This window comes from Meles meles, chromosome 8, assembly GCF_922984935.1.
Source record: "Meles meles chromosome 8, mMelMel3.1 paternal haplotype, whole genome shotgun sequence".
NCBI classification, from domain to species: domain Eukaryota; kingdom Metazoa; phylum Chordata; class Mammalia; order Carnivora; family Mustelidae; genus Meles; species Meles meles.
The window spans coordinates 4,827,102-4,852,330 of NC_060073.1; the positions used below are offsets into that span (position 1 = coordinate 4,827,102).

The 25,229-nt window shown below is 62.6% G+C and overlaps 2 protein-coding genes across 5 annotated transcripts; both read right to left on the minus strand.

Annotated features, from left to right (window-relative positions):
- Window positions 1-1,485: 1,485 nt before the first annotated feature.
- NDUFS8 (NADH:ubiquinone oxidoreductase core subunit S8) lies at window positions 1,486-5,554 on the minus strand. The gene is made up of 7 exons (XM_046014171.1): window positions 5,473-5,554; window positions 4,345-4,402; window positions 4,203-4,253; window positions 3,538-3,627; window positions 3,280-3,452; window positions 1,775-1,903; window positions 1,486-1,680 (listed from the first exon to the last, which is right to left on the minus strand). The coding sequence occupies exons 1-7, from the start codon at window positions 5,473-5,475 to the stop codon at window positions 1,549-1,551; spliced, it is 636 nt and encodes a 211-aa protein (XP_045870127.1). The 5' UTR covers window positions 5,476-5,554; the 3' UTR covers window positions 1,486-1,548.
- A 1,241-nt stretch (window positions 5,555-6,795) lies between these two features.
- Window positions 6,796-24,320, minus strand: ALDH3B1 (aldehyde dehydrogenase 3 family member B1). Of its 4 annotated transcripts, none has more exons than XM_046016503.1 (10): window positions 24,168-24,320; window positions 18,246-18,408; window positions 16,153-16,263; window positions 15,913-16,033; window positions 15,539-15,624; window positions 14,990-15,138; window positions 12,246-12,632; window positions 11,707-11,873; window positions 9,013-9,112; window positions 6,796-7,509 (listed from the first exon to the last, which is right to left on the minus strand). In XM_046016503.1, the coding sequence occupies exons 2-10, from the start codon at window positions 18,405-18,407 to the stop codon at window positions 7,134-7,136; spliced, it is 1,659 nt and encodes a 552-aa protein (XP_045872459.1). In that variant the 5' UTR covers window position 18,408; window positions 24,168-24,320; the 3' UTR covers window positions 6,796-7,133. The 4 variants fall into 4 exon arrangements, with proteins under 4 accessions (XP_045872459.1, XP_045872460.1, XP_045872461.1 ...); XM_046016504.1 differs by lacking the exon at window positions 24,168-24,320 and adding an exon at window positions 22,991-23,046; XM_046016505.1 differs by lacking the exon at window positions 24,168-24,320 and having other exon boundaries at window positions 7,180-7,509; window positions 14,990-15,071.
- Window positions 24,321-25,229: the final 909 nt, after the last annotated feature.

The following is a 25,229-nucleotide window of genomic DNA, read 5'->3' on the forward strand; positions in this document are numbered from 1 at the left end:
GGTCAGTATCATCAGAAAAGGGGGTGACCCTTTTGGGAAAAAAAGAAAAGGGGGTGACCCAGTTCTGGGGCGTCGTAGGTCTGTTTCCTGGGGAGGCTTCAACCAAACTGAGGTCAATACTTTCTGGGGCAGGGGAAACCGAAACCCCACTGTTACAAAATGGCATTGGAGGTGCGCTCCTGAAACACAGTTTGGGGTCAGAGAGGGAAAGGATCAAGTCAGGAGTGGAACCACCTGACCCATTTTTAACAAATGTGTGTTCTGTTTACCGGTGTACAGACACAGGCTCCGTGACAATCCCCTAATGCTGGTTGTGTCTGGGAAAAGTGCAATCAAAGGTGACGTAGCATTTTCAAGCCTGATGATTGCAGGGGTCCTGCCTCCCACAGCCACTACGGCCTGGAGGGGCCTGGGCACACATACACTTCCTAGGCTCTCGTCTTCTCTTCAGGTCCTCACCCCTGCGCCTATTTCCTTAGGCTGTGGAGGCCCAAGCAGGGCCTGGACCACTTCAGCACCAGGAGATGGCCCAGGTGTCAGCAGCCAACAAAGTGAACGAGCTGGGGGGAAAGGCTAGGACGCTTTGCAGCAGGCCTTCTCAGAGCCTTGAATGTGCTCACAGGCGGTGTCTATCCCAGAGGAAAGAGGGCACTTGGAGCATTTCCCACATTGACTGGTCCGCAGAACACCTTCCTCCCTCTTCTTTTGACAGGACATCACGGGAGGTTAGTGTTTTGTAAAGAGCACTTTTGGCAACGATGAAAGAGGAGGGGCCCAGATCTCTGACCTGAGCTACTGTTTTCATTGGACACATGCTGTGTGACCCCAAGCAAGTCCCCCACCTCTCTGTGCTGGCGTGCTCACAGATACAAACAAGTCGAAGTCTTTTTGCGAGGCACCGGGTCCCAGGGAGCCGGTTCTGGCTGCCCCATCCCCACCGGGCTAGCACGTGGCCCCTTGGGGAACCACACACTGTGGGGACTGGGAAGGGGAAGTTCCGAGCACCAGCGGCCAAGCCCGCAGCCTGGTCTGGGGAACTTGGGGCAGAAAGGGGATGTGGGGAGAGATGAGGCAAGGCCAGCTCAGGGACAGCAGGGCCGTGTCATCTCCTTGTGACTGCCACCCCAGGCATACCTCTCCCTGCCCCCAGCAAGGACACCCTGGCCTTTCTGAGGTCCTGCCACTCAAAGGGCTTCTGCCTGAGGCCTGGGGAGACTCAATATCCTCAAGGCCGTAGCTGTGCATGGCCCGATCCTCCGGACACCCAGGATTACAGGACAGCGACCTGAGACTAGGCATTGGGGACTATGCCCAGGAAGATGGGTATGCAGGACAACTGAGTGTGCCGGGGCCCAGCCCCGGCCCCCAGAGTCCCATGGAAGGCCAGGTCACCTCTGCCAGCTTCCCTGAAGGACCTGCCCAGGGGAGGGACCCACAGGCTGAACCTTTGTGGCCGGGACAGCTGGATTCACGACGGAGGCGGGGCAGGAGGGCAGAGCTCTTTTATTGGGTGGCGGGGGCTGCAGGCCAGCTGGACGGTGGGGGGCATCAGCGGTAGAGGTAGTCGGCCTGGATGTTGGCGGCAATCTCGGCCTCCCACTTGTCCCCGTTGCTCAGCAGCTTCTCCTTGTTGTACAGGAGCTCCTCGTGCGTCTCAGTGGAGAACTCGAAGTTGGGGCCCTGTGGACGGGGGCGGGTGCAACGGCATCAAGCTCCCCACAACCCCCCCAAGCACCTCTGCCCCCGGCCCCGCACCCCCCGCAGGCCTGCTCACCTCCACGATGGCGTCCACAGGGCAGGCCTCCTGGCAGAAGCCGCAATAGATACACTTGGTCATGTCGATGTCATAGCGCGTGGTCCGGCGGCTGCCATCGGCCCGCGGCTCAGCCTCGATGGTGATGGCCTGCGGGAGGGGTACCGGGCGCCCCAACTGCTCCTGTCTGCTCTCTCCTGGGGACTCACCCCGGGGCCGCCCACTCTTGGCCTGAGGCACCCCTCCCGACACCTCTTCCCAAAGTCCCGTCACTCTGTCCTAGCAGACGTTTCTGTCCACTGCCGGCATCTCCTGCCTGAGAAACTAGGTCTCCCGCGGGGAGGCCCGTAGGCTGCTGGGTTCGCTGCAGCGCCGGTGGTCCGGCAGGCGGGGGGGGGGAGGGGGGGGGATAAGAAAATGGGAGCCTCAGAGATGTTGAGGGGCTTCCCCAAGCCACACAAAGCCCAGACTCAAAGTTAGGTCCCTAACCCTCAGTTTCTGGGTACAGCCTGGTGCCAGCAGTGAGACGCTCTGGGGCCTCCCACGGCCAGAAGGATGTTCAAAGAGGGTTTGCCAAAGGTCTTTGTGCGTCCCCAGGAGTGTAACGTTCATCATTCAGTGGGACCGTAGGCTGGTGGCCTTGTTTCTTTGGCCTCAGTTTCCTTATTTATAAAAATGGAGGTAATAATCTCTATCTCCTAGGGTTGCTGTAAAACTCAGTCATGAGCAGGAACAGTGGCTGATCTGTCCACGGGGCTCACGACCTGGAAGGCTGTCACGGCTACAGGTGTCTGGGCTCTCCTATGCGCTCTGGGATCAGAGACACCAGGGTCACGGCCTGGGAGGCTGCTGGGAGGGGGCGATCTCCGTGCGGAGGATGACTGACTGCTGGGCACACCCATGGGTCCGCCCAAGAGCCTCAACTGCACCTGTCTGCCTGTCTATCTCTTTTTTGTAAAGATTTATTTATTTGAGAGAAAGAGACGAAGCGCATAAGGGGGAGAGGCAGAGGAAGGGGGATAATTCAAGCAGGCCCCCCACTGAAAGCAGAGCCCGACGTGGGATTTGATCTCACGACCCTGAGAGCTGAAACCAAGAATTGACCGCTTAAACCAACTGCGCCCCAACCGGATCTGTCTCTCCACTAAGGGGCCCTGACTCGGGGTTGGGGGCGCCGTGCAGGGCCCTCCAACAGAACTAATGCTGGAGGCTCAAAGGAGCGGGAGACAGGGGCAGTGAGGGCCTCAGGGGCGGCACGTATCCTCGGGGCTGGTGACAGCACATTCGCAGATCCCTAAAACCACTGCCGTGTTCAGGGCAAAAGCGGACTTTCAGGTGCCACCCTGTGGCTCACTGACCAGGTCCCCGACGGCAGGACCCACAGGTGTCATGTGGCCTGCTCAGGGCTGCAAGCCTTCCTCTGAGGACTCAGGGACTCTGCACTGGGGGGGGGGGGGTCCCAAACTGCCCTGCTTCTCTCTGAGTGGCAGGCGCTGGGGGGCAGGCAGCAGGGGTCAGGGGCTCACCTGGGCGGGGCAGACAGCCTCACAAAGCTTACAGGCAATGCAGCGCTCCTCTCCCGACGGATAGCGGCGCAGCGCATGCTCTCCCCGAAAGCGAGGGCTCAGTGGACCCTTCTCGAACGGGTAGTTGATGGTGGCAGGCTCCCGGAACAGGTAGCTCAGGGTCATGCCCAGGCCTGCGGGCAGCAGGGACATGGTGAGTGGGGGCCCCTCCTCCCTAACACTCTGTGCCCGCCCCCATCCCCTTCCCCCAGGGCCCACCTCGGATGAGCTCAGTCCACAGCAGGGTCTGAGCCGCCCTGTCGGTCACCGCCTTCATGTCCATTGAGGGTTCCCGCATGTTCACGAACTCTGCAGGGGAGGTGGGCAGAGAGGGCCGTGGCAGGGCCTCACGGTCTCATGTCCCTCCCCTAGGAATCCAACTCAGGAAGGTAAGGCGTCATCTTTCTTCCAGCTGCCCCCCCGCCCCCCAAGGGCTGGTTCGTTCATCAAACCTTCCGGCCTCAGCAAGGGCCTTGCAAGGCCTGTCTGTGGCTCTGGGCAGTCCTTGCCTACTTCTCGGTGTGTGTGGGCAGCTGTCCAAGCCCAGAGGTTGGGGGGGGGCGTGATTGGGAAGGGGCTTGGGCAGTGAGGTCCTGGCAGAAGAGGACGAACACCGGAGCCTCCCACCTGGCAGCCCCTCCCTCCCTGTCCCACGCAGCGGAGTTCTGAGCTCAATGTGCGGCCACAGAGTGGGCTCCCCACCCCCTCGCAGACAGAGCCTGCCCCCACGAATCAGATTCAGTCTAGATCACTGTTACAAAGTAGAAACAGGCTCAGAGAGGGGGAGCCTCAGGCAAAGCCAGGACTAGAACCTAGGCCTCCACCCCTGCCGCTGGCAGACTCAGGATCTGGAAAGCCCAAGGCTCAAGGTGCCCCAGACTCACTGTAGGTCGCTGCCACGGTGCTGCCGTGGAGGCTCCGGCCAGTGGGCTGCCCTGCAAGGAGAGGGATCACGTCAGGCAGCTGCAGCCTCACGTCAGGAGACTGGGCTCCCCAACGCCCCGGGAAAGGCTCCCTTGGTCCTACCTGCTCGTGCAGCCTGGGCCAGAGCCCGAAGCAGCGTGGGTGTACTCAGGCAGCGCATCTGCGGGGATGCAAAGGGAGAGGCACGCGTGGGTCCCAGACCTGTCCCCAGGAACTCTGCTACTGCAGGAGCCCGGACCTCAGTGCCGCCGTGTCACCTGGTCTCCGATCTACCCCCATTCCTAGCAGAGGCACAGGTGTGCCACCTCCCAGCCCTTCAAACCTGACCCAGCTCGGCCGGGCTAAGAGTGAGGGGCGCCTGTGAACCCATGTCCTATCGATCTCACCTGCTAAGAAATCTTTAAAATCCATCCCTCCTCTCTGCCCTGACTAGTGCGCTGTCGCCTATCACTGCCCTCCCCTGCTCATCCTCGTGGGGTCTGACGACTCCGGTAGCAGCCACCAGGACTGCAAGCTCACTGTCCTGGGGGGGGGGGGGGTCACGCACACCGTCATTCGGTGCTCACAAGGACCGCACGAGAGGCACAGATGCGAAGCTGAAGCTTGGCCATGTTAAGTGACTTGCCCAAAGTCACACACTGGATGCGGGAGGTAATGGGACCAGTCCGTGAACCCAGGCTCCGCCCTTTACACCCACAGGTCCCCCTCCCCCATGCTGGAAACCCTTAAAGGCTTAAATAACCCTCGGGATCAAATTCCTTGCCCCACCATCAAGGTCCTTCCGGAACGGTCTCCCGCCTGCCAAGTGACCTTGGGCGGGTGAGGTCATCTTGCACGTTTTCTCCTCCGCGAAATGGGGGTCATGAGAACGAAGGGGGTTGTACATGTCCTGGGCCTGGCACTTGGCCGAAGCTCAAAAGTGGCCCTCCTGTGACCTGTGCCTTCGCGCGTGCCCATCTCCGACCGCTGACTCCAGCGCCAGGAGCCTGACACCTTCCCCGACCTTCCCCATGACCTCCGACCCCACGGACGCGGGCGGGGCATGCGCCTCGGCGGTGCCCGGCCCCCGGGTCCGCCCGCGGCGCGCTGAAGGACACCTGCGCCGCCGGCCCTGAGCAGGCCGAGATGAAGCCCGTCCGCAGAGCCGGCGGGGCTCACGAGAGCACCACACTCGCCCCCGACGCCGCACCGCCCAGGCCCGGCTTTTAACAGTTGAGCCCGAACACCTACCATGAAGCGCTGTCGCTCCTACCCTTGCCGAGCGGCCTGTCCGCCGAGAGGCGGAGCCTACACTCTGAGACGCTACCATTGGGCCGGCTGGTTTCCCCTTTTCCGCCCTCAGCTTTTACGGTGTGATCTGATTGGCCAGTTGCTCCGCTAAAAGAGGCGGGATCCAGAAGCATCTTTCCTTTGATTGGCTAGGGGATAGCCAACTCTTGAAGTTGCGCAGGGCGCTGCCATGTTGGATTGGAGAGGCCAATAAGCAAGGACTCCTGCGCCACTGGAGGCGGGACGTCCGGGGCGTGGCTTAGGAAGCGGCCCCGGGTCAGACCTGGCGCCGTGGGTAGCAGGAGGGTTGCTGGGTTGCTGCGGGGTATTTGTGGTAACGGTGCAGAGAATTGCGGCCGGCATGATTCCGCGCGAGCCGTACCTGGTCGTTGCTAAACCTTGACCCAGGGGCCGCGTGTGGAGGATTATTCTCGCTTTACTGATGGGGAAACTGAGGCACGGACTTGTTTAGGAACTTGGCCCAAGCGTTAGAGCTGCACGGTGCGGCCCCCTGCGTCCTACCTGGGTGTGTGTGACTCGGAATCCCTGTCCCTCAGCAGCCACCCAACTGTCGATCGTGGGGCAGAGGGACCCCGTGGGCGGCAGGCACGGAGAAGGCCCTTGGGGCCTCCTGTGTGTTGGCGGTGGGCGGGAGGTGTTCTCGCAAGGCTCTCGGATGATACGATGTCCCAGCTGACTCCGAGGTGGAGTAGGGCCGGCCCAGGGCAGGGCCCGCATGCGGGGCGTGCGTGCAGAGGTCCTCTTGAGAAGGACGACAGGGACTCATGTGGGTCCCGACTTCCAGGCTACAGGGAGCCACTGAGGGGCTCAGGCTGGGCGGCGGGGTGGCATGGTCGGGGTGAGCTTTGGGAAGATCAGTGAGTGCACTGAGGTCAGAGGTCAGGCCTGTGGGGAAAGGGGAGGTGACAGATGGTCCTGGTCATGGTGGCCAAGTGTGTGGATTGGCAAGTTCTGCAGCTTTATAGCACCATGGGGACTTGCTCAAAGATGGGACTTGGGAGGTGAGAAGGGGGTCTTGGGCCGGGGACCCAGGGCTTTGGTTTGGTGGCTGAGTGGGTAAGGGGCGATTCCATGGCATCAGGGCTCAGGAGGATGAGCAGGACAGGGAAGAGGGTGACTCTGGTGTGGGACATGGTAAGGGGAGGGCACCCAGGGCCAGCCACTGGGGGGACCGGAATGTGTTCGGAACTCCCAAGAAGGCCCGAGGGGGGACAGACTGTCACCACCCAGAGGAGGAGACAGGATGCCTGCAGCTTGGGATGAACTCCAAAATGTATTATTTATTTTTATTCAACTAGTATTTATTATTAAACTCCAAAATTTAATCCCCACCGTGATGTCTGGAGGTGCTGGTTCTGAGCACTTCCCTGTACAGAGAGAGAAATCAGCTCAGGCAGGGATTTCGGCCCAGGGCCTAGGCCGCTGCAGGTCCACAGTGGGACCTGGACCAGACGCCAGGGCCCCTTCTGCATCCTCCAGGGGAATGGGGGTGGCTCAGAAGTGTCCACACCTGCCGGCCTCCCCCAGGACTCGGGTGGCTAGTGTGGGTACTGGGGGCAGGTTACTGCATAGTCTCCCAGGCTCCCTCGCCTTGGTCCGTCCTAATTGGGGTCAGCTGAGGGAAGCTGGAAGGCAGCAGGCTGAGGGCTCACAGAGAAGCCCCAAGGAGGGAGGAGGGCATGCCCTGGTCTGGGCTGTGGTCTTTTCCCCACTGGGTGTGAGGCCCAGGCCACATCTGCCCTAGCTGCAGGGGCAGGGGCCGCAGACTCACAGGTGTGAGCCGGGCTCAGAGCAGGGTACAGCTGCAGCTGTGACCCTCCATGGCCACCAGCAGCATCCTCAAGTTGCGAGGCGAGTAGGGCGGGTAGCGGATGGAGTAGATCTTCTCCAGCCCGGGGTGGCGCAGCAGGCAGGCGCGGTGGTGGGAGAAGGTGTCGAAGGAGAACTTGCCGTGGTAGCTGCCCATCCCACTGGCGCCTGTAGGGCGACATGGGAAATGCCAGTCAGCCCCGCAGCGGCCAGTGGGAGGCTGTCGGACACACCTGGGCTCTGCCGGTCACACGCAGTAGGACCTCGGTTTCCCCATCTGTGAAGTGGGCTAATGCGAGGCACTGTGGGTAGAGGGCTTAGCCTCAAGCCTGGCACCAGCAATCACTTGGTAAATGTCAGAGACACCAGGTGCTGGGGCACAAAAGGTCAGGAGTGTGGATTCTGGAATGACTGCTCAGAGTTGAATCCCAGCCCTGAATTAGATCCGACACCTTGGGCAGCTGACTTCACCTTGGTCTTCTCTGTGACATCGGATGACAGTGGTACCCACCTTCTAGAGCTGTGGGCTCTGGGTGGGTGTTCAGACCCATGGACAGAGTAAGTCCTGGGCTGTGTTGAGTTCAAAGTGTCTAGGTGGAGAGGCTGTCGAGGACCAGGCTTCACACTGCAAATCCAGGGGACCCACGATGGGTGGAATTGGAGGGTAATGAGGGAGGGCTTCCTGGAGGGAATGAGGCCTGAGGGATGTAGAGCTGACCAGAAGAGGGTGGCTGGGGGCAAGAGGGACCCAGACTTGGGGACAACTCAGAAGCCTTGGAGGTGGGTGACCTGTGGTAGGCGGGGACCCGGCAGGTGCCAGCATGGCTGGGGCAGCAGGCAGGGAAGCAGGGAGAGGAGGCGGGAGCAGGACACCATGGCCAGACCAGGAAGGGCCGGGCCCAATCCTGTGGGGAGTAGCAGGATCAGATTTGCCCCCCAGACAGACCCCCACACTTCCCTGGAGAGGAGGGGCCGGGGCTGGAGATCGGCAGTCTGCTGGGCTAGGTCGGGGCTCTGGTACGGGGCCCAGTAGTGGGGCCTGGTCCTGGAGCCCCACACAGCCCCGGTGTCTGCACTCAGTCCACACCCCCCTGGACAATTTGCCAGGCCCTCCGGACAGTGGCTTGGGTGCCTAGTGTGGACAGGCGCCAGTCTCTGGCTCTCCCATGCCACTGAAGAAGCGGCGGGATCAGAGAGGGTCGTGGCTACCCCAGACCACACAGCTATTAGGCTCGCTGGAACTAGCCCTGAGGTTTCCTGCCTCGGAGGCCAGGACTTGGCAGCTGTCATGGGGGTTGCTGGGGCCAGGCATCTCCACTTCCCCAGCTTCCTTCAGGCGGGGGAGAGGGGGGTGACACCAAGTACTGGGCTGAGAGGACACAGGACAGGTTCAAGGGGCAGTTCACAGCCTCCCCGTGGAGTAAAGGGAGCACGTGAGGCCACCCCGTGTGAGCTGATGGGCAGACTCAAAGCCATGCCTGTTGGTGAGAAAATCAGTGACCGCCCAGGGACAGGACCACAGTGGTGCTGAGAACCCCAAATGGTGTCCTTGTGGGTCCCCATCCGTATGTACATGCAGGGACAGGTCTGGAAGGTTTCTGCAGGATGGAGGTGCAGGGGTGCCCTCAGTCCAGTGACAGCGAGAGAAGGCGGGGCTCTGCGGGCACTTACCCACTCCTCCGAAAGGCAAGCTGGCGAGGGTCATGTGCATGAAGCCGTCGTTCCCGCAGAAGCCCCCGCTGCTGGTCTGGGCTAGTACTCGCTTGACCACCTGGTGGGGAGGGGGGCAGCCATGAGGCCCTGTGGCCGGGCAGCTCGCAGGGCCCCGCAGGGTGGAAGAGTCTGGCCACCCTGGGAGTGTCACAGGTGGGGGGTGTGGTTGTGTCGAAGCCTGCCCCCGAGCCCTCAGGTCTGGACGTGTTTCCTGCACAGCTGCTCGAGTGTGGCCCCTGCAAGGGGGGGTTGGAGACAGAGACGCAGGGCGGAGAGGGAGGCAGGAAGCTCTGCGGTCCCCTGGGGACCTGGAGAGTTCAAGGTGAAATGCCAGGTAGTCAGGGAAGCGTCCCAAGGGAGGGACCTGATGCCACCGCTGCGTCTCAGGGGAAGGTCCCCCAGGCAGAGTGAAGGGCAGGTGCAGAGACCCAGGGGCTGGGCTGTGCAGCGTGCGGCACAGGGAGGGCCTTGAGATGGGGAGATGGAGCCAGGTGTGCATTTTAGGAACATGAATGTGGCCCTTGCTTTACTTAAAGAAGCCCCTTTCTCTCTTTTTTTTTTTTTTTTGAAGATTTTATTTATTTGAGAGAGAGAGACACCATGAGAGAGAGAACACAAGCAGGGGGAGTGGGAGAGGGAGGAGCAGGGAGCCTGATGCGGGGCTCGATCCCAGGACCCTGGGATCATGACCCGAGCTAAAGGCAGACGCTTAAGGACTGAGCCACGCAGGTGCCCCCAAGACAGCCCTTTTCTCTTTAACCTATAGGTTTATTGGAAGAATGAGGGGGAAATGGTTAGTAAACACTATAGTCATTGCCGGAAAACTCGGCTATATTTAGTTATGACATGTGATCCTGAGCTAACGGCTTGTCTGTGCGGTGAGAGGGAACCGCCCCATCACAGGGCTCAGAAGTCACGCGGTGGTGGGTAATGATAGTGACAAGAGGGAGCAGGATTGTCTGTTTCTTGGGGGCGGCCATGGGTCCCCGGGGCCAGTCAGTGCTGGGCATTGAGAAAATTGACCCCTTTCCTAAAAACCCAGGTTGTAAATTTTCTGAAGTTACTATTATCCAGATAGAGCAAGGCTCCTTGGACGAATGGCTGACTCGGGCTGGGCAAGGGAATCACGGGATGAGCCCAAGCAGCTCGTGGACCCTGAAAGGAAGGAAGTGGTTGGAAAATAAGAGGATGGGGAGGGGGGCGCTGAGGGACACAGCAGCTCCCAGTGCCTGAAGAGAGACAGCCTGAGCAAGGACACAAGGCCGTGTTGCACTGCAACCCGGAGGATAAAGCAGGTGCACACCAGTCTCTGCCATAGAAGTGATTCAAGAGCCAAATCGTTCTCACAGATTCCAGGGATGGAAGTAGGTGTCCGCCTTCAGCAGGTGGCGCTCAATCCCATGGAGAGGGGGCTCGACTTCCTGACTTGCTCTCAAAGAAGAGATCCGTCTCTTGGTGGAGACCCCTGGCAGCCGAGACCTCGGCCTCACCAGTGATGTGTGGATCTCTATCCCTGATAGGAGGTCGGAGGCCAGCCCTCGCCTCCGTGGTAATCTTTCATGAGACAAACACCAGACCACCGAGGTTGGGGACATGCTGCAAGGGACCTGGTCAGCGCCTCTCAAGCTGAGAGGCGGTCACAGACAAGAGGATCCGCAACTAAGGCAATGCAGGGCTCTAGCTGGGCTATTAGGGCTGAAAGAAAAATGTGAAACCCAAATCAAATTTGGAGTGTTGTTAACAGTAATGGACCAAGCACCATCTCTTAGTTTTGTTGAACATAAGGGCCCTTAAATGGGGGAAATTGGTAGCGGGGTATATTGGGACTCCCCGGACTATCTTTGTCTTCTGTAAAGCAAAAATTATTCCAAAATAAAGAGTTTATTAAAAATATACTGCGTGGGTAACTGCGTGGCTCAGTCGGTTAAGCCTTTGCCTTCGGTTCAGGTCATGATCCCAGGGTCCTGGGATCAAGCCCTGCATCGGGGCTCCTGCTGAGCAGGGAGCCTGCTTCCTCCTCTCCCTCTGCCCCTCCCCCTTGCTCATGCTCTCTCTCTCTTCAAATAAATAAATAAGATCTTAAAACACACACACACACACACACACACACACACACTGTCCAATCTGCGAGGGATCTCATCAGAGCTGCGTTTGAGAGGAAGGTGTGCTCTGACTGTAGACGCCTGCCCTTTGCCCTTGAGGCTCCCAGGATGCCCCCAGGGGCTGAGCAGGGCAGGGGGCTGGGGTTCACTGTCCCTCCTGCGTGTTCTGGTCCTTCATTCTCCCCTAGTCATTCCACTCCATTTCGCGTGTGCCTTCTATGAGCCCGGCACTGGAAGGGGACACTTGACAGCCAGCAGAGAGGATGAGGGAGACAGAGCGGGGTGCTGATGGAGCCGGGGACTGTGGCTTAGGTTGGAGGACAGAGGAGGCCTGGCTGCCCCAGGTAGAAAGGACAGTGACAGAACCAAGGGTGCCCCATCCCAGAATTTCTGCAACTGTTCCAGAGAAGCAGGACACCCCCCCCAGGCCCCTTGGTCCACTCCAATCCTGGAGCCATCTCCCCTCCTGCTGTCACCACCCCGCCATCCACTGCTGGCCCCTGACCCCATCTCTGTCCAGCCCCCACTCAGCCCTGCCCGAGCCCCTCACCTGGTTCCTGTTGGAGAAGGCGTACAGGGCCAGGGGCTTCTCCCGACGGTTGATGAAGTCGATGGCCTCGTCCAGGCTCCTCACGTTCACGATGGGCAGGATGGGGCCGAAGATCTCCTCCTGCATCACCGGCTCCGTCTCCTGCACGTCCACCAGCACCGTGGGGGCTGCGGGCACAAGGGACCCCTCAGCGCTGGGGCGGGACGGGGGTGGGTGTGGGCCACGGGCAGGGCTCAGGGGCCTTCCAGGGAAGAGAGCGTCCCCGCAGCCCCCAGGGAGGACGGCGAGGGGGTGTCCAGCCCCGGCGGGGGCCGAGGTGGAGCAGAGGTCGGGGAGGCAGGAGTCCAGGCTGGGCGAGATCGCGTGGCCCTGGGAGCCTCGAGGCGGGGCGGGGCGACGAGGGGTCGGGGCGGGGCGACTGGGTGTCGAGGGCGGGGCCCAGGCTCGCGGCCCAGGCTCGCGGCCCAGGCTCGCGGCCCAGGCTCGCGGCCCACGCGGGACCCGCGTCCTGGAAGGGCCTCGGCCCTGCGACGGCTCACCGATGTAGCGCTCGCTCTCGTCGCTCTGGCCGCCGATGGCCACGCGGCCGCAGCCCAGCAGGCCCCGGAGCCGCTGGAAGTGCTTGTCGCTGATGATGCGGCCCAGGCTCGGGGAGCTCTGGGGGTCGTTGCCGTAGAAGCGGGTGATGGCGCTCTGCAGGGCGGGCAGCAGCCGCTCCTGCGTGTCGGGGCTGCACAGGACGTAGTCGGGGGCCACGCAGGTCTGGCCGCTGTTGAAGTAGCGGAAAAAGGCCACGCGGTTGGCCACGGTCTGGGGGTCGCAGTCTTCGTCCACGTAGCAGGGGTTCTTGCCCCCCAGCTCCAGCGTGACGGGCGTCAGGTGCTTGGCGGCTGCAGCCATGACGATCCTGCCCACTCGGGGGCTCCCTGGGCGGTGGCAAGAAACCAGGGTGACCCTCAGTCATCTCAGCCAGGTGGGATGGCCTCAGCTTGTGGGCTGGGACCCCTGGCGGGGGCGTTCACTCCCCGGCCTGACCTCCCTGGAGAGGTGGTGGGTTGGGGGATGCCGGCCCTCCCCTGGCCGTCCCCTGCCACACTCTGCACCAGGACCTTGCTCGCAGCCTCGGCCAGGCCAGCCCAGCCACGCTGGGTCCATGGAGGGGCCTGCACAGAGCAGCAAGCCAGGTCCCTGGCTCCCTCTCCTGACCTGCCTTGTTAGAAATCCAGGAGCCCCTTGCCCTGCTTCTGATCCCAGGCTCCCCCTGCCAGTGATTTTCTTTTTAAAGATTTATTTATTTACTTGACAGAGAGAGACACAGCAAAAGAGGGAACACAAGTGGGGGGGGGGCAGAGGGAGAAGCAGGCCCCCCCTGAGCAGGGAGCCTGATGTGGGGCTTGATCCCAGGACTCTCGGATCATGACCTCAGTGGAAGGCAGATGCTTAACGACTGAGCCCCCCTGTCCCCCCTGCCAGTGACTCTTGCTGGCATGCCACTCTCCACCCCTCCCTACCTCTCCAGGCTTCTCCAGAACTGGCAGAGACTGCTCTGGTCCAAGGCCAGAGTCCAGCTCCAAGGGCTGCCGTTTGGGTCTCTCTCTCTGACGTAACCTGGCGGCTACGCCGCCCCAACCCCCCACCCTTCCCTCTGCTCCCGACCTTTGGCTGAAGAGGCCACCCGCCCATCTCCAGGGTCTCACGGTCCCCTCCATCCCACCTCCACCTCACCGAAAGTTCCCTGTATCTCAAGATGTTCCTGCCCATGCCTGGCCCAGGGTCCTGTGCTGCCATTCTTGCTGGGATGGCCCTCTCTGGCCACTACCACCTGGGAGTCTCATGTCCCTGCTCTAGCCTGGTCCAGCTTCCCTGCCCTTTCCCCCCGCCCCACCCTGCTCCAGCCCCCCCCACCTCCCCTCCCCTGTCCACGCCTCCCTCAGGTCCTCCTGCCTCTCAGAAACATCTCCTTGTCTATGAGGCTCCCCTTGTCTGTTGAATCCTGTCATGCTTCCCTGCCAGAGTCCCTTCCAAGGGCCCCATCATTCCCATGCTGTTCGATTCTCTGTCCCCTGTCCCCTTGTTATAACGTGAGCTCCCCCCGCAGGGACGCTCTGGCTCCTCAGCCCTTGCTTTATCGCAAGGCTAGGACGGCGTCTGGACAGGGCATGTTCCCTCAGAAAACAGCGAGCAAGTGAATGGATGCTTCCCCCGGCCACGGGCTGTGACAAAGCCTTCCACAAGTTCACATATCCTCAAGACAGACCTGTGACTGTCGTCAGGCACGGACAGTCCTGCAGGAGTCAGGGGCTCATGTCAGACTAGGTACTGTCGGTCTCCCAGCTCTGCGCAGGCTGCCCGGTTCCTGGCCCGAGTCAAAGGCCCAAAGCCCACCGAGCTGTCAAGTGTGATGGTGGAAGGTGGGCCGCCCCCTCCACGTGTCCCCTCCTCCTCCTCCAGCCCCCCGGGAATCTGCAGGACCAGCTGAGGACTCCGCCCCCTGCTTCTGTAGCAGGCTCCCTGGCCGCCAAGGTGGGGGACCATGGGCCCTGTCCTGGGCTTGTGGCAGGGTTTGTGGGGAGAAAGGCAGAGGCCACACTCCCCCTGCCTTGGTGTGGACAAGGTGTACCAGGCACGAGGCCAGTGAGCAGGAGGCCTCCGAAGCGGCTGTTTGCCCTGTCTGCTTTCTCTCTCCTCCAGAACCTTGGCCAGGGAACACGGCTCCCTGCCTCCCCGGCTCTTTGACCCTTACAGAACATCCCCCCACCCCGATCCTGTCACCTGAAGCCAGGTGGTGTCTGGGCCTCATGGGCACGTGCCAGGGAGATGGCAGATGACCACGGAGGGCCTGGGAGGAAAATCCAGCCTCCCCAATCCTGGTCCTTGGAGTGACCCCAGCTGGGTGCCGTGGCTCTTCATTATCTTGTCCTCCGAGCCCTCATCTGTCCAGCCCGCCACAAGGGCCCTGGGTCAGTGGGGTCATGTATAAGGTCCTGAGACCAGTGGGTGGTATATAAGGTCTCCGGGGGGGAACCTGGCACAGTGGGGGCTGGGCACGGGCAGAGGCTGTCATCCATGAGACTGTGACCAGGGAAGGGGCCTCTGGAGGGTCCCAGGGGTCAGGGCTGCTCCCCAGCCTGCTCAAGGAGCACAGAGCAAGCTTGTCCTGGAGCCAGCCTGCTTCCTTCCTGGCTGTCTGTGCTCTGAGGTCCCTCGGCCTCTCCCAGGGTTGGGGACAAGCCCCCACGCATAGCGCCCCAAGCCCTGCACGCCACGGGCACCCTGGCCTCACCTGTGAAGAAGATGTAGTCGAACTTGTGCTCCAGCAGCTGCCCGGTCTCCTGGGGCCCTCCCAGCACCATGGCAAAGCAGCTCTGCAAGGCAGGGTGGCAGACGGCTCCTTCTGGGACCCCAGCCTGGGGAACGCAGGGGGCTGCCTCCCTGCGTGGCCCCCCCCCCCGGTCAGCTGGGCCTGACCCACAGTTTCCAGGGACCTAGGGACCATTCCTAGGGATGGGAGCAGGGAGCTGCCCGGTGTCCCCCGCAGTCCCAGCCCGGAAGGTGTGAGGTTAGGGCCTGGCTGGGGTTGATGGGTGCGCAGGCAGCAGGCGGGGTGGGGGTGTGGTCAGGGCTGCCCGGAAGACAGACAGACGCCAGGCTCCGGGGCCACGGTCCTGGGAGCACAGCTGGATGCACGGGCTGTTTCCCTCGATGGGAAAGAGGCAAAGGGGGCAGCGACCCGGCCTCGGCCGCACACCCCGAAGGAGGCAGGACTGAGGCTGGAAGTCAGGTCCTGTGGAACCCGAGTGGAGCTGCTGGGCCCGCTCTGTGCCCGGCTCACCTGGTCCAGGTATCGGGGCAGGACCTCAGCCAGGACCTTCTCTGTGCTCCTGCTGAACTCCGATGGCTTCAGCACCACGCAGTTCCCTGCGGGGCGGGGCAGGGGGAGCGCTGGAGAGGGCCGGCCTCTCCCGCCTCCGTTCAGCCCTCACCCCTGGTGCCCGGCCTCGCTCTGCTCTCAGGAGGAGCATCTGGATGAGAGGTGACTGACGGGACCAAGGCCCCACCGCCCAGGGATGTTGGGCCAGGTGGGAACCGGCTTTTCTTAGCCACTCGTTGCCAGCTCCCTGCTCACAGGCTCCGTGGGCAACCAGGAGGCCTGGGGGTGGGGACAGCAGGGACAGCGGGCAGCGGGAAGGGCCAAACTGCTCTCACCTGCAGCGAGGGCACCCACCAGGGGCACCAGGGTCAGGTTCACGGGGTAGTTCCAGGGCGCGATGATGAGCACCAGGCCGAAGGGCTCCTTCCGGATGAAGGCCGAGTCCAGCTGCGTGGCCTGGGCCCCAGGGCCAGCGTGGCGGTGAGCGGTGGGGCCTTGAGACTCCCAGGCCCTCTGTGCCACCCTCCAGTGGGCGAGGCTGCCCGTGTGCCCTCTCCCCCCTGGGGCCAGCTCACCAGATTCTTAGGCACTTTCTCGTCCTTCATCCAGGCCCTCAGATTCCTGAGGGCCAAGTCTATCTCGCTCTCGCTGATTCTGATCTCAGACACCTCTGCCTCGAAGGTTGACTGCACAGGAGAGACAGGGACGGGGTTCGGGCTGGGGGACCCCAGTCGGCTCCTTCATTCACGCACTCCGTGTCCAATGAGGGCTTCCAGCCCTCGGGAGTCTTTCCTGTGCCAGGAATGCAGCAGGGAGTGAGAGCACTGGGCCCAGAGAGCCTGCCCCACGGAGCGGACGTCGGAGGGGGACAGCCGCAGTGGTACTGAGAACCCCGATGTGACCAGAGCCGTGGGAGTGAAACAGGGGACAGGGGACAGAGACTGCTGGAGGGTGTGGTGTGCACGCATTGCGTGTGTGTGTGTGTGTGTGTTGGGGGGCTGTGCACGGGCATGTGCATGGGAGTGCATGGGCGTCCGTGCATGCGTGTGTGCTCACCTGTGTGTGCTCATGTGTATGTGTGTGCCTGTGTGCTCTGCCTTATACAAGATTATCAGTGCCAGCCTCTGGGACGCGGTGACCTCTGAGCGGTGAGGACTGGGAGGGAGGGAGCCCGTGGATACGTGGAGGCAGAAAATTCCAGGCAAAGCGCATAGCGCGTGCAAAGGCCCTGAGGTGGGCGCCGGCTTGCTGTGTTCCTAGTTAGCGAGGAGCAGACTGCTTGAGGCGATGCCAGCAGGCAGCAGGGGTGAGGACTGTCGAGGAGAGAACCCTGGTTTTATGTGTTCATGGGAAAATGGATGATTCCGGAAACTGCTGACAAGGAAGCCTGGGCCTCACCCGGCTACAGTCCCGGGGCATCACGGTTAAGGACAGGTTTGGGGACACTGAGAAAGGGAGCAGGCATCACCAGGAAGCCACATCCTCAAGGTAAGTCCTTGCGGACACACTTTGCTGTCCCCAAGGGATGACCCTGGATGCCATGAGGCACTAGTCTCAAAGTCCACGACTGCTCTGGGGACAGGGCGGACACTTGGTGGTGTGCCTGGGAGTCGGGAGCTACCCACAGAAGCTGCTGAAGGACCCCGGCTCCGCTGGCCCCGGGGTCTCTATCGTGACTTAGGGGAACCTGCAGGCCCACTGCAAGGGTGGCACCTCCCCAGGCGGCAAAGAGGCACAGGCCTGGCCCTGAGGCGTTCCAGGCGTTGAGGGGCCGGGGGAGCCTGGGGGTGGGTCTGGTCACCGTGGCCTTGGTGGCAGATGCAGAGGACATTCTGTCCAGAGAAGGACCCCCTGGGCAGCTGTCCTGGGGCACAAGCAGCCAAGCGGTTGGGCCCTGTCAGCTGAGGGGGTGGGAGGTTGCCCGGAAGGAAATGCATTGCTGGGCTGCTACTGAAATTGGGAGGAGCCGAGCCCTCAGGCCTGCGGGTTTGGAGAGCGGCCAACGACGCCCACCTTTCTAAGTGAAACTGAACTCATCGGTGGTGTACGAGGCACCACACGGTGTGACCTGCCTCCCTGGACCTTATCTTTTGTGTATCTCTGCATCTCTCACTCCCCTCCAGGTATGGGGCCTCTTTGCTGCTCCTCAAGCACAGAGGTCTCCTGCCTCAGGGCCTTTGCACATGCTGTGCCTGCTGCCATTTCCTCCAAAGTTCTCCCTCCGGCAGGTCTCCTCAGAGAAACGGCCCCTGACTCCCACGTGTAACACACCACCCTGCTCCTGGTTCGCCCTCTTGCCCCTCTCCACACTTGAAACCATCCAACGTGCTACACAATTCGTTCTTCACTGTCGTTTTGTGCCTCTCTCCGGAAGGCCAGCTCCCTGGGCACAAGGATTTTGGTTCACTTTCTGTTGTATCCCCAGGGCCTAGAACAGGAGAACCAGAACTTGGGAGGTGCTCAGCACGACGCGGTGGAGCAGAAGGGATGTGCGCGGACCCACGCTGCAGAAGAGGGGAAGAGGCGGTGCGGGCACAGGGAAGGGGGCGGGGTTTGCCGGGCCCTTAGTCCCCGCTCAGGGAGGAAGCTGCGGCCCCCATCCCCAGTGTCCCCGTCCCCCAGCCCCCCCCCCCCGCCCAACCCCCAACCCACCCCTGGCCCGGCCCACCTTGTGCAGGTCCTGCGCCAACGCCTCCTGCAGAAGCTGCTTGTTTTCCTGCAGGAAGCGGCGGAGGCCCTTGAGCTGCGCTGCCCTGAACTCGGCCGGCCTCGTCCGCCCTGTGCTGAAGGCCTCCCGCAGCCGCCGCAGGGTGTCCGCGTAGGGGTCCATCCTGTAGGGAGGGGGCAGCGTGGGCCGGGGCTCCCCACCTTCTCGGGCATCCTCCCTGCGCTCCTGGCTGCACCTCTGGGCTCACGGACACTCCTACAAGGACTCCCGCGTGACCCCAGAGGGCCGGGGCTGCCCCCCACACGTGTACACACGCACACACTCTGATGGACCCCCAATCCCTTCCTCTTGGCCAGTGGGCAGGAGAGCCCTGGACCTTGGGCTGGGGGCAGGACTGCACAGGGGTGGGGGCGCTTGGGAGCAGGTACCCCAAAGCCCCAAAGGGTAGACAGGCAGCCGCGGAACCTCATTTCTCCCTGCCACACGGAAATGAGCCCCAAGCCATGGCCCCCCTCCCACCCTGGTGCCCCTCATGGAGAAGGGGCGGCCCTCATCCCCGCCAGGCCTGCGTGGAGTAACCAGGAAGAGTTGGGTAAGTAGAGGACAGTCCACCAACAGCCACTGTGGCCGCCGCTGGGGACGATCCAGACACAGACTACACGCGCCTCCTGCCCCTCTCCTGGGGGCACCGCCTGGGGAAGCCAGGCGGGCTGTGGCAGCACGGGGGGCTGCGGGACCTGGCGGTGGCCTCCGCTGTCTCTGCGCCTCTCGCCAGCCCCAGTGTTGGAGGAGCTGGGAACAGTGGGGGGCAGGGGCTGGGGGGGGGGCGATGCCTCCATGCTGTCAGCAGCCCGGGCGGGAGATCCGGGTGGGGCCCCCACAGTCCCCCGGGCCCCCGCCTGTTTACTCGAAACTCATCAGAGGAGCAGGGTGACGTACTTGCTTCTTGGCCTGGAGCCAAGGACCCGTGGGGACCCTTTCCTCCTGCCCTTTCTGACTCCCTTCCCTTCAGGTCTCAGCTTGGTGAACGCCTCCTCTAGGCAGCTCACCCTGATTACTCCCTCGCATGGGGAAGGGGTTTCATCCTCTCTCCCGATGGCCCCTCTTTGCCTCCCTACCTGAGTTAGGTCTTAGCACCTTCTTATCTGTTGGGGGAGGGTAACGCTAGCGGCCGCCAGCTGACAGGCTGTTTTTCAAAGAGGAGACCACGCTGTCCAGTTCGGAGCCCAGGGCCGGGTGCTGCCTGCTATTGTTAAGTGGCTGCCCCACGGCCCTCAGATTTCTGGAGTGATCCATGGCCTTAGAGCTGAGCCTGCTCCAGCCAAATAGGATGGCCCGGCCGGAAGGGCACTCAGTGCCGAGAGTCTGGCTGGAGCCCTGGGCATGATGGGGGGTGCGGGCTAACCCCACAGGCCTCCTGCTCTAGTCTGGAGAGCTAAGCAGTTGCCTGGGGGCACAAGACAGACCCCGTGGGACCCAGAGGCGGTGCCAGCGTAGCAGAGAGGGGACATTCTCAGAGCCCCTCTTGGCCCCGGCCTTGCCTCCAGACCCCACGCGCCTTCTTGGAGGAAGGGACGCCGGCCGGTGCCAAGGCCCTCCCGGCCTCCAGAGCTGCCATCTGGGCTTGTCACCTCTGGCTCGGCCTCCTTCTGGCCTTATAGTCCTTGGGCAGGCCACTCATCTCTCTGCCTCAATTTCCTTGTCTGTAAAGTGGGAATAATAATAGCACTTGCCATGGTCCCGACAAGCAAATGACATCAGGCCCCCTAAAGCCGTGGCGGCGGTGCACGGGCTGGAGGTCAGCAGCGGTTGGGATCACTAAATTTCCAGCCAGTGTTTCTTTCCCTCCACCCGCTGCCCCTCCTTGTTTTGTCTCGTGGGCTTCCGGACCCCTGCGGATGGGTGTGGAGTACAGAGTGCGCCCACCTCATCTGACCCCACCCCCCCAGGGTTCTGTGCCTTTTCATAAGCTACGTCTGCAGAAACCACAAAAATGTCAGGCGCGTAACTGGAACAGCACACCTCTGGGCGAGGGAGGGGAGGGGAGCTCTGTGGCTGTGCTGGACGGAACATTCCAGCAGCCTCTCCCAGCAACACTGAGGCCGACTCACCCAATATTGTCCCCCCCACCCCAACGTTGGTCGATCTGGACCGAGGGATCAAGGGATGCCGGTTAGGGGAGGGGAAGCTGGGTACCGCCCAGGTGTGCCCAGGAGCCCAGGCCACCTCCTGGGGGAGCCTCAGTCTGTGACCTCACAAAGGACACACAGATGTGGGGCTTCCTGGATCGGTCTGGGCTGGGGTCCTGGAGTCCACCTCCACCCCCCGACCCCCACCCCTGGGGTACACGTGATATTGTGGAAGTTCGTAAGGATGTTGAATGACATTTCCTGTGCCTGCGTGACACATTTGACCCCTACAACAGCCTGCTGAGGGCACCGTCTTCTCCCTCGCAAGGAGAGGGACGTCTCGGCACAGAGAGGGCAAGGAGGTGACCCAAGACCACCCAGTTTTCTACCCTGGAAACCAGGATGCGGAGGAATGAGGAGGAACAGAGGGCTCCCCACCCCCACGCTCCATCCCTCTACATGGCATCCTGACCCCTGGGGAGAGGGGACGCCTCAGGGGGCTGGCCTGAACTGCAGACGCAGGGACAGGGAGCAGGGGCACGTGGCTGGACTCGGGCACTGCCCCTGAGGGTGAGAAGACACACTGGTTGTACCCCGCTCTCTGCCTCTGACTCCCCACTATTCCCACTAGTCCCCGCCTTGCTTCCCCTTGTGACCTCCTCTGGCTGAGTGCCGAGGTCCCAGCGGCTGGTGGGCCCGAGGGTCCGCCGCCCACTAAGGGGCCCTGGCTTCAGCCACCTGCTCTTGACCTGCAGCTCCTGGGGGCAGTGGGTAGGGTAGGAGGGGCCAAGACGGCAGATGATGACAAAGGACAGGCCTGTTTCCCTCGGCTTGGAGGCTGGGGGAGGACGAGCCACGTCCCCTCAAGGCCTTGGCCCAGGGACTCCTCTAGTTATCACGATGAGCAGGCACTGACCGCATGCGCCGGCCTGGGTCAGCCTGACGTGGGTGTCCGCACGGCGCCCCTGGGGGAAGCTGAGGCCCAGACAGAGCGCATGGCGTCAGGGAGGGGGTGAGTCAGCTGGGCGCGCCGGTCTGCTGGCTCCAAAGCATCACTGGGACTCGATTGCCCCAACCTCCACCCTACGCGGTGGCCCGTCCTGTGACGAGCTCTCCATGGAGCGGCCCTCCCTGCCCCCGACCCAGCCTCTGTCATTCTCCTTCCTCTCATCTCAATTCCTCGGCTTCCTGAGCTGTCCTGGAAGCCTCCTAAGGGAACCCCCCCTTTTCTTTAAAGTAGGCTCCATACCCAGTGTGGAGCCCAACACGGGGCTTGAACTCACAGCCCTGAGATCAGGACGGGAGCTGAGATCAAGAGTCAGATGCTCAACCGGCTGAGACCCCAGGAGCCTCCCTAAGAACACCCCTTCCGTATGGTGTCGGGCCCGGAGGTCTGGTCTCGAATCCCGGCAGCCTGGTTGTGAGCTAGGAGCCCCTGGGCAGGTTGCTCGGCTCCTCTGCGGCTGGCCTGCCCCATCCAGAAATGCGGATGGTACCTAGCTGCCCCAGGGCTCTGTTGGGAGAATTCAGGCATGCGGTGTTGTGTGCGAGGCCGAGCCCTGCGAGTGCTCGAGCGTGACTCAGACAGACTGTGAAGGACAGCTGTGCCAAGGGGGTTCCAGGGAGGAGACCCTAGGGAAGGGCCCAAGGAGAGACCTTGGCCCAGTGTGGGCACCAGGGAGGCGAGGACATCAACCTGAGAGCCATGTGGGGGTGAGAGAGATAAACAACTTGGTGCTCGGAGGGTCTGGGGGGGCCTCGATCGGGCTGCCAGAGTGGAAGTCACAGTGCCGGCCTTGATGACCCCACAGTCCCGCTACCCCAGGGTCTCCAATCTGATCTCCCCCTGGAGCCTGAACCTGGCTTTTCACGGGCTCTCCAGCAGCTCTGGCAGAGTCCCCTCCCTACAACAAGGCTGGGGGACCTGGGGATCAACCCTTGGCCTGTGGGCGGAGCCAACCCCACCCCAGAGAGTTCCCCAGAGAGTTTCCCTGTTGCCTCCAAGTCTTTCTGATGATCAACCCCTCCTCCAGGCACGGCAGAGTCTGGCTCATGCCTCTTTCCTGGATCCTGGCAGAGCCGCTCCCAAGAACCGGATGTCCCATAGTTAGTGGGTACCCCGGCCCCAGCACCAACTCGCCTAGCAATGCCCTGAAACTCTGTGTTGCCAGATGGATGCTTGCCCTGCCCCCCCATCTCCTCCCCCTTTCCCCCACCAGGCATGGGGGTGTATTCCCTCCTGGGGCAACCAGGTCCAGAGCTGGGGCCCTCAGCCCCAGAAAAGATGTGCTGTGACCTCAGTGAGAGGAAGACAGAGGCCCAGCTTAGACAAAACAAGGATGGCTGCCAGCCACCAGCTTCAAAGCCCCAGAGCCTCTCCCCAGCCCCTCCCTCTCCAGCTCTTAGGTCTGGGCAGAGGGAAGTTCCTTCCCCCTTCCCCTTTCTCCTCGGGCAGGCAGAGGAGCTCCTGGAAGACAAAGCCAGCCTGTGTGTGTGGCCTCGAGTGGCCAGGCCTGCCCAGGCAGCCCCCAGCCTGGTGTCCCCGAGCAAGCCCACCAGCCGGGTCCCGGGCCCTGGCTGCTGGGGACTCATCCCCGCCTCCCTGGGATAGCGTACCTGAGGCCCTGCCAAGCTGCCCTTCCTCCTGGCCGTCCCTGCTCTGCCCCGCTGCCCTGTCGTTATGAAATGTCCGAGGCTGGGCGGGCCCCTAGGGCGGGGCTGCCCTGGCCTCGTGCCTGACCTTGGCTCTGGGCCGGTTGGAAGCTGCCGGCGGAGATTTCATTACCTCTCTCTTGGGGACCTCTGGATCCTCTCCCCGACCACAGAGAAGGAGCCAGGGCCCAGAGAGGGCCAGCACGATTCCGGGCCACACAGCAGGCGTTCAGGGAGCTCTGAGCTCAGGGGTCCAGCCCAAGGTCTCACCAGACCCAGGTCCAGCTTGGAGGAGGAGGACAACCCGGGGCAGTGGGCCTGGGAATTATGGCGTGGGGTGGGGTCCGACTGCCGGGAGTAGCAGGGAAGCTCTGCCCCGCCCGACACCACCGCCCTCCCACCCCCCCACACCCCTGTGAGCCTTGGTTTTCCAGGTGCAAAATGAAGAGAAGGGATCTAGAGATGGCTGAAGCCCAGAAAGACAGGGGCAGGGCCCAGCCCGTGGACCCCTCCGTTCCCTAGCTCTCCCCGCAACTGTGTCCATCGATGTCCCCCCCACCCAGCGCCCCCTCTCAGAACAGGTCACCCTGCGCCCTGCCATCTCACCATGAGAAAACAGGGACCCCGGAGAGGTGACCAGACTTGACCCCACAGGGCATGGACGGCGGGACTGGGACCCACACGGGAAGCTGGTCGCTCTGGAGCGGAGGGGCCGCGTCCGTCCCCAGAGGTCCCCTCCCATCTCCAAGGGTAGTGTTCCACCCTCTGCCCTCTAGGACAGCTGTCGTGGTAAGTGTCCCCGCGGTGGTTCCTGTGGGCTTGCTCCTCTGGGGTCCGAGCTGTGCCAAGGGGGCCTGTCCTCGGTCTTACCGAGGCCCCCGCCCCACGCACACCTGCGGCACAGAGGGGGATGGGTCCCGAGCAGCTGCTGGTGTCAGACAGGCAGGTGATCAGGTTACAGGTGTGGGGGAAGAAGCATCCTTTGTGCCCTCGCCCTGTGCCCGCCACCCCGGGCCCGCCACTGCCCCCCTGTCTTGGTGCCCTGGGTGTCTGCCTGGTATCCTGGCCTGGGGCCTCTGGGCCAACCCGGCACCTGGGAGATGCTTCTCACCGCCCCGGCCCTCCCGCTGCCCCTGCCTACCTGAGGGGCAGGAGAGGTCTCCTGGCTCATACCTGCTCGGGCTCCCCTGGAGGCTTCAGCCCGCCGGGACAGGGGAAGGGGCTGCAGAGGCCCCCGTCCTCCGCGTGGGATGGAGCCCCCAACCGCTGCCTGTCACGTGGCTCAGCATGTGACAGCCGTGCCGTGCTGTCTGGAGCTGAGCCAGGCGGAGGCAGTGACAGCGCGGGCACCAGGCAGGGCTGGGCGGGGGCCGAGCCTGACCGCGCTCAGCCGGGACGCAGGCCCAGAGAGGGGCAGCCACTGGTCGAAGGCTGCACAGCCAATCAGGGGCCCACCCAGGGAGGCACTGGTGGGGAGACGGGTGTTGGAGGATCCTGAAGGGACCCTTCCGGGCCAAGGATCTCCTTGCAGGGACCCCCAGCCCCCTGCCCCCTGCCCTGCGAACTTGTCATGAATTCCCGAACAGCCTGTGACTTCTCCGAAGAGGCCTGGCCTCCTGGTACAGGGGTGCTCCCCTGGCCTGGCAGTGAAGCTCCCCCAGTCTGCGGGGGCATAGCTCTTTGGGGAGGAGTAGGTACCCTCCCCCCTCTCTGGGTTGGAGGCCTCCATTGATCCTCGAAGGTTCTGGGGCTCAGTGCAGTCTGGAGGTTTTGTCTCTGTTGTGGAGAGCCGAAGTTACATGGGGGGAGGTCCGTGTGAGACCCCGCCAGGAGGCACCCTTCGAGCCAGCTCTGACGGGTGACAGGCTCTGCTGAGGACCCAGGTCGGCCATGTGGGGTGTGCAGACGTCGGGAGAGGGGACACAGAGACCTCACGCCCTCACGTTTGCCTCAGCCCTGTGCTTCGGCGAGTCCTCTGGGTTTTCGCGTGGAGGCTGGGACGGAATGACCTTCATTATCGCCACCTTCGGCCTCCTGGGGGTGGAGAGGCGACCCTGGGCATGGGTCACGGCATCCACGGACTCCTTAACGCGCCCATCGGTTCGCTCCCTCACATACTCGGTGACCTGCCCAGGAGCATCGCGCCTCCTTGCCTGCTGACGGACACTCAAACCAGTCTCCTCCGCCCACGTGCTAAGTGGCC

Excerpts from the sequence above, each read along its gene's own strand:
- ALDH3B1 (XM_046016503.1), bottom strand. The coding sequence starts at position 18,407 with ATGGACCCCTACGCGGACACCCTGCGGCGGCTGCGGGAGGCCTTCAGC. Across the intron at positions 16,264-18,245 it reads TGGCGCAGGACCTGCACAAG|TCAACCTTCGAGGCAGAGGT; the intron begins GTGGGCCGGGCC and ends TCTCCTGTGCAG. Across the intron at positions 12,633-14,989 it reads CGACTACATCTTCTTCACAG|GGAGCCCCCGAGTGGGCAGG; the intron begins GTGAGGCCAGGG and ends GCCACCGCCCAG.
- NDUFS8 (XM_046014171.1), bottom strand. Across the intron at positions 3,628-4,202 it reads CACCGTGGCAGCGACCTACA|AGTTCGTGAACATGCGGGAA; the intron begins GTGAGTCTGGGG and ends CCTCCCCTGCAG. Across the intron at positions 1,681-1,774 it reads CTGTGGACGCCATCGTGGAG|GGCCCCAACTTCGAGTTCTC; the intron begins GTGAGCAGGCCT and ends CCCCGTCCACAG.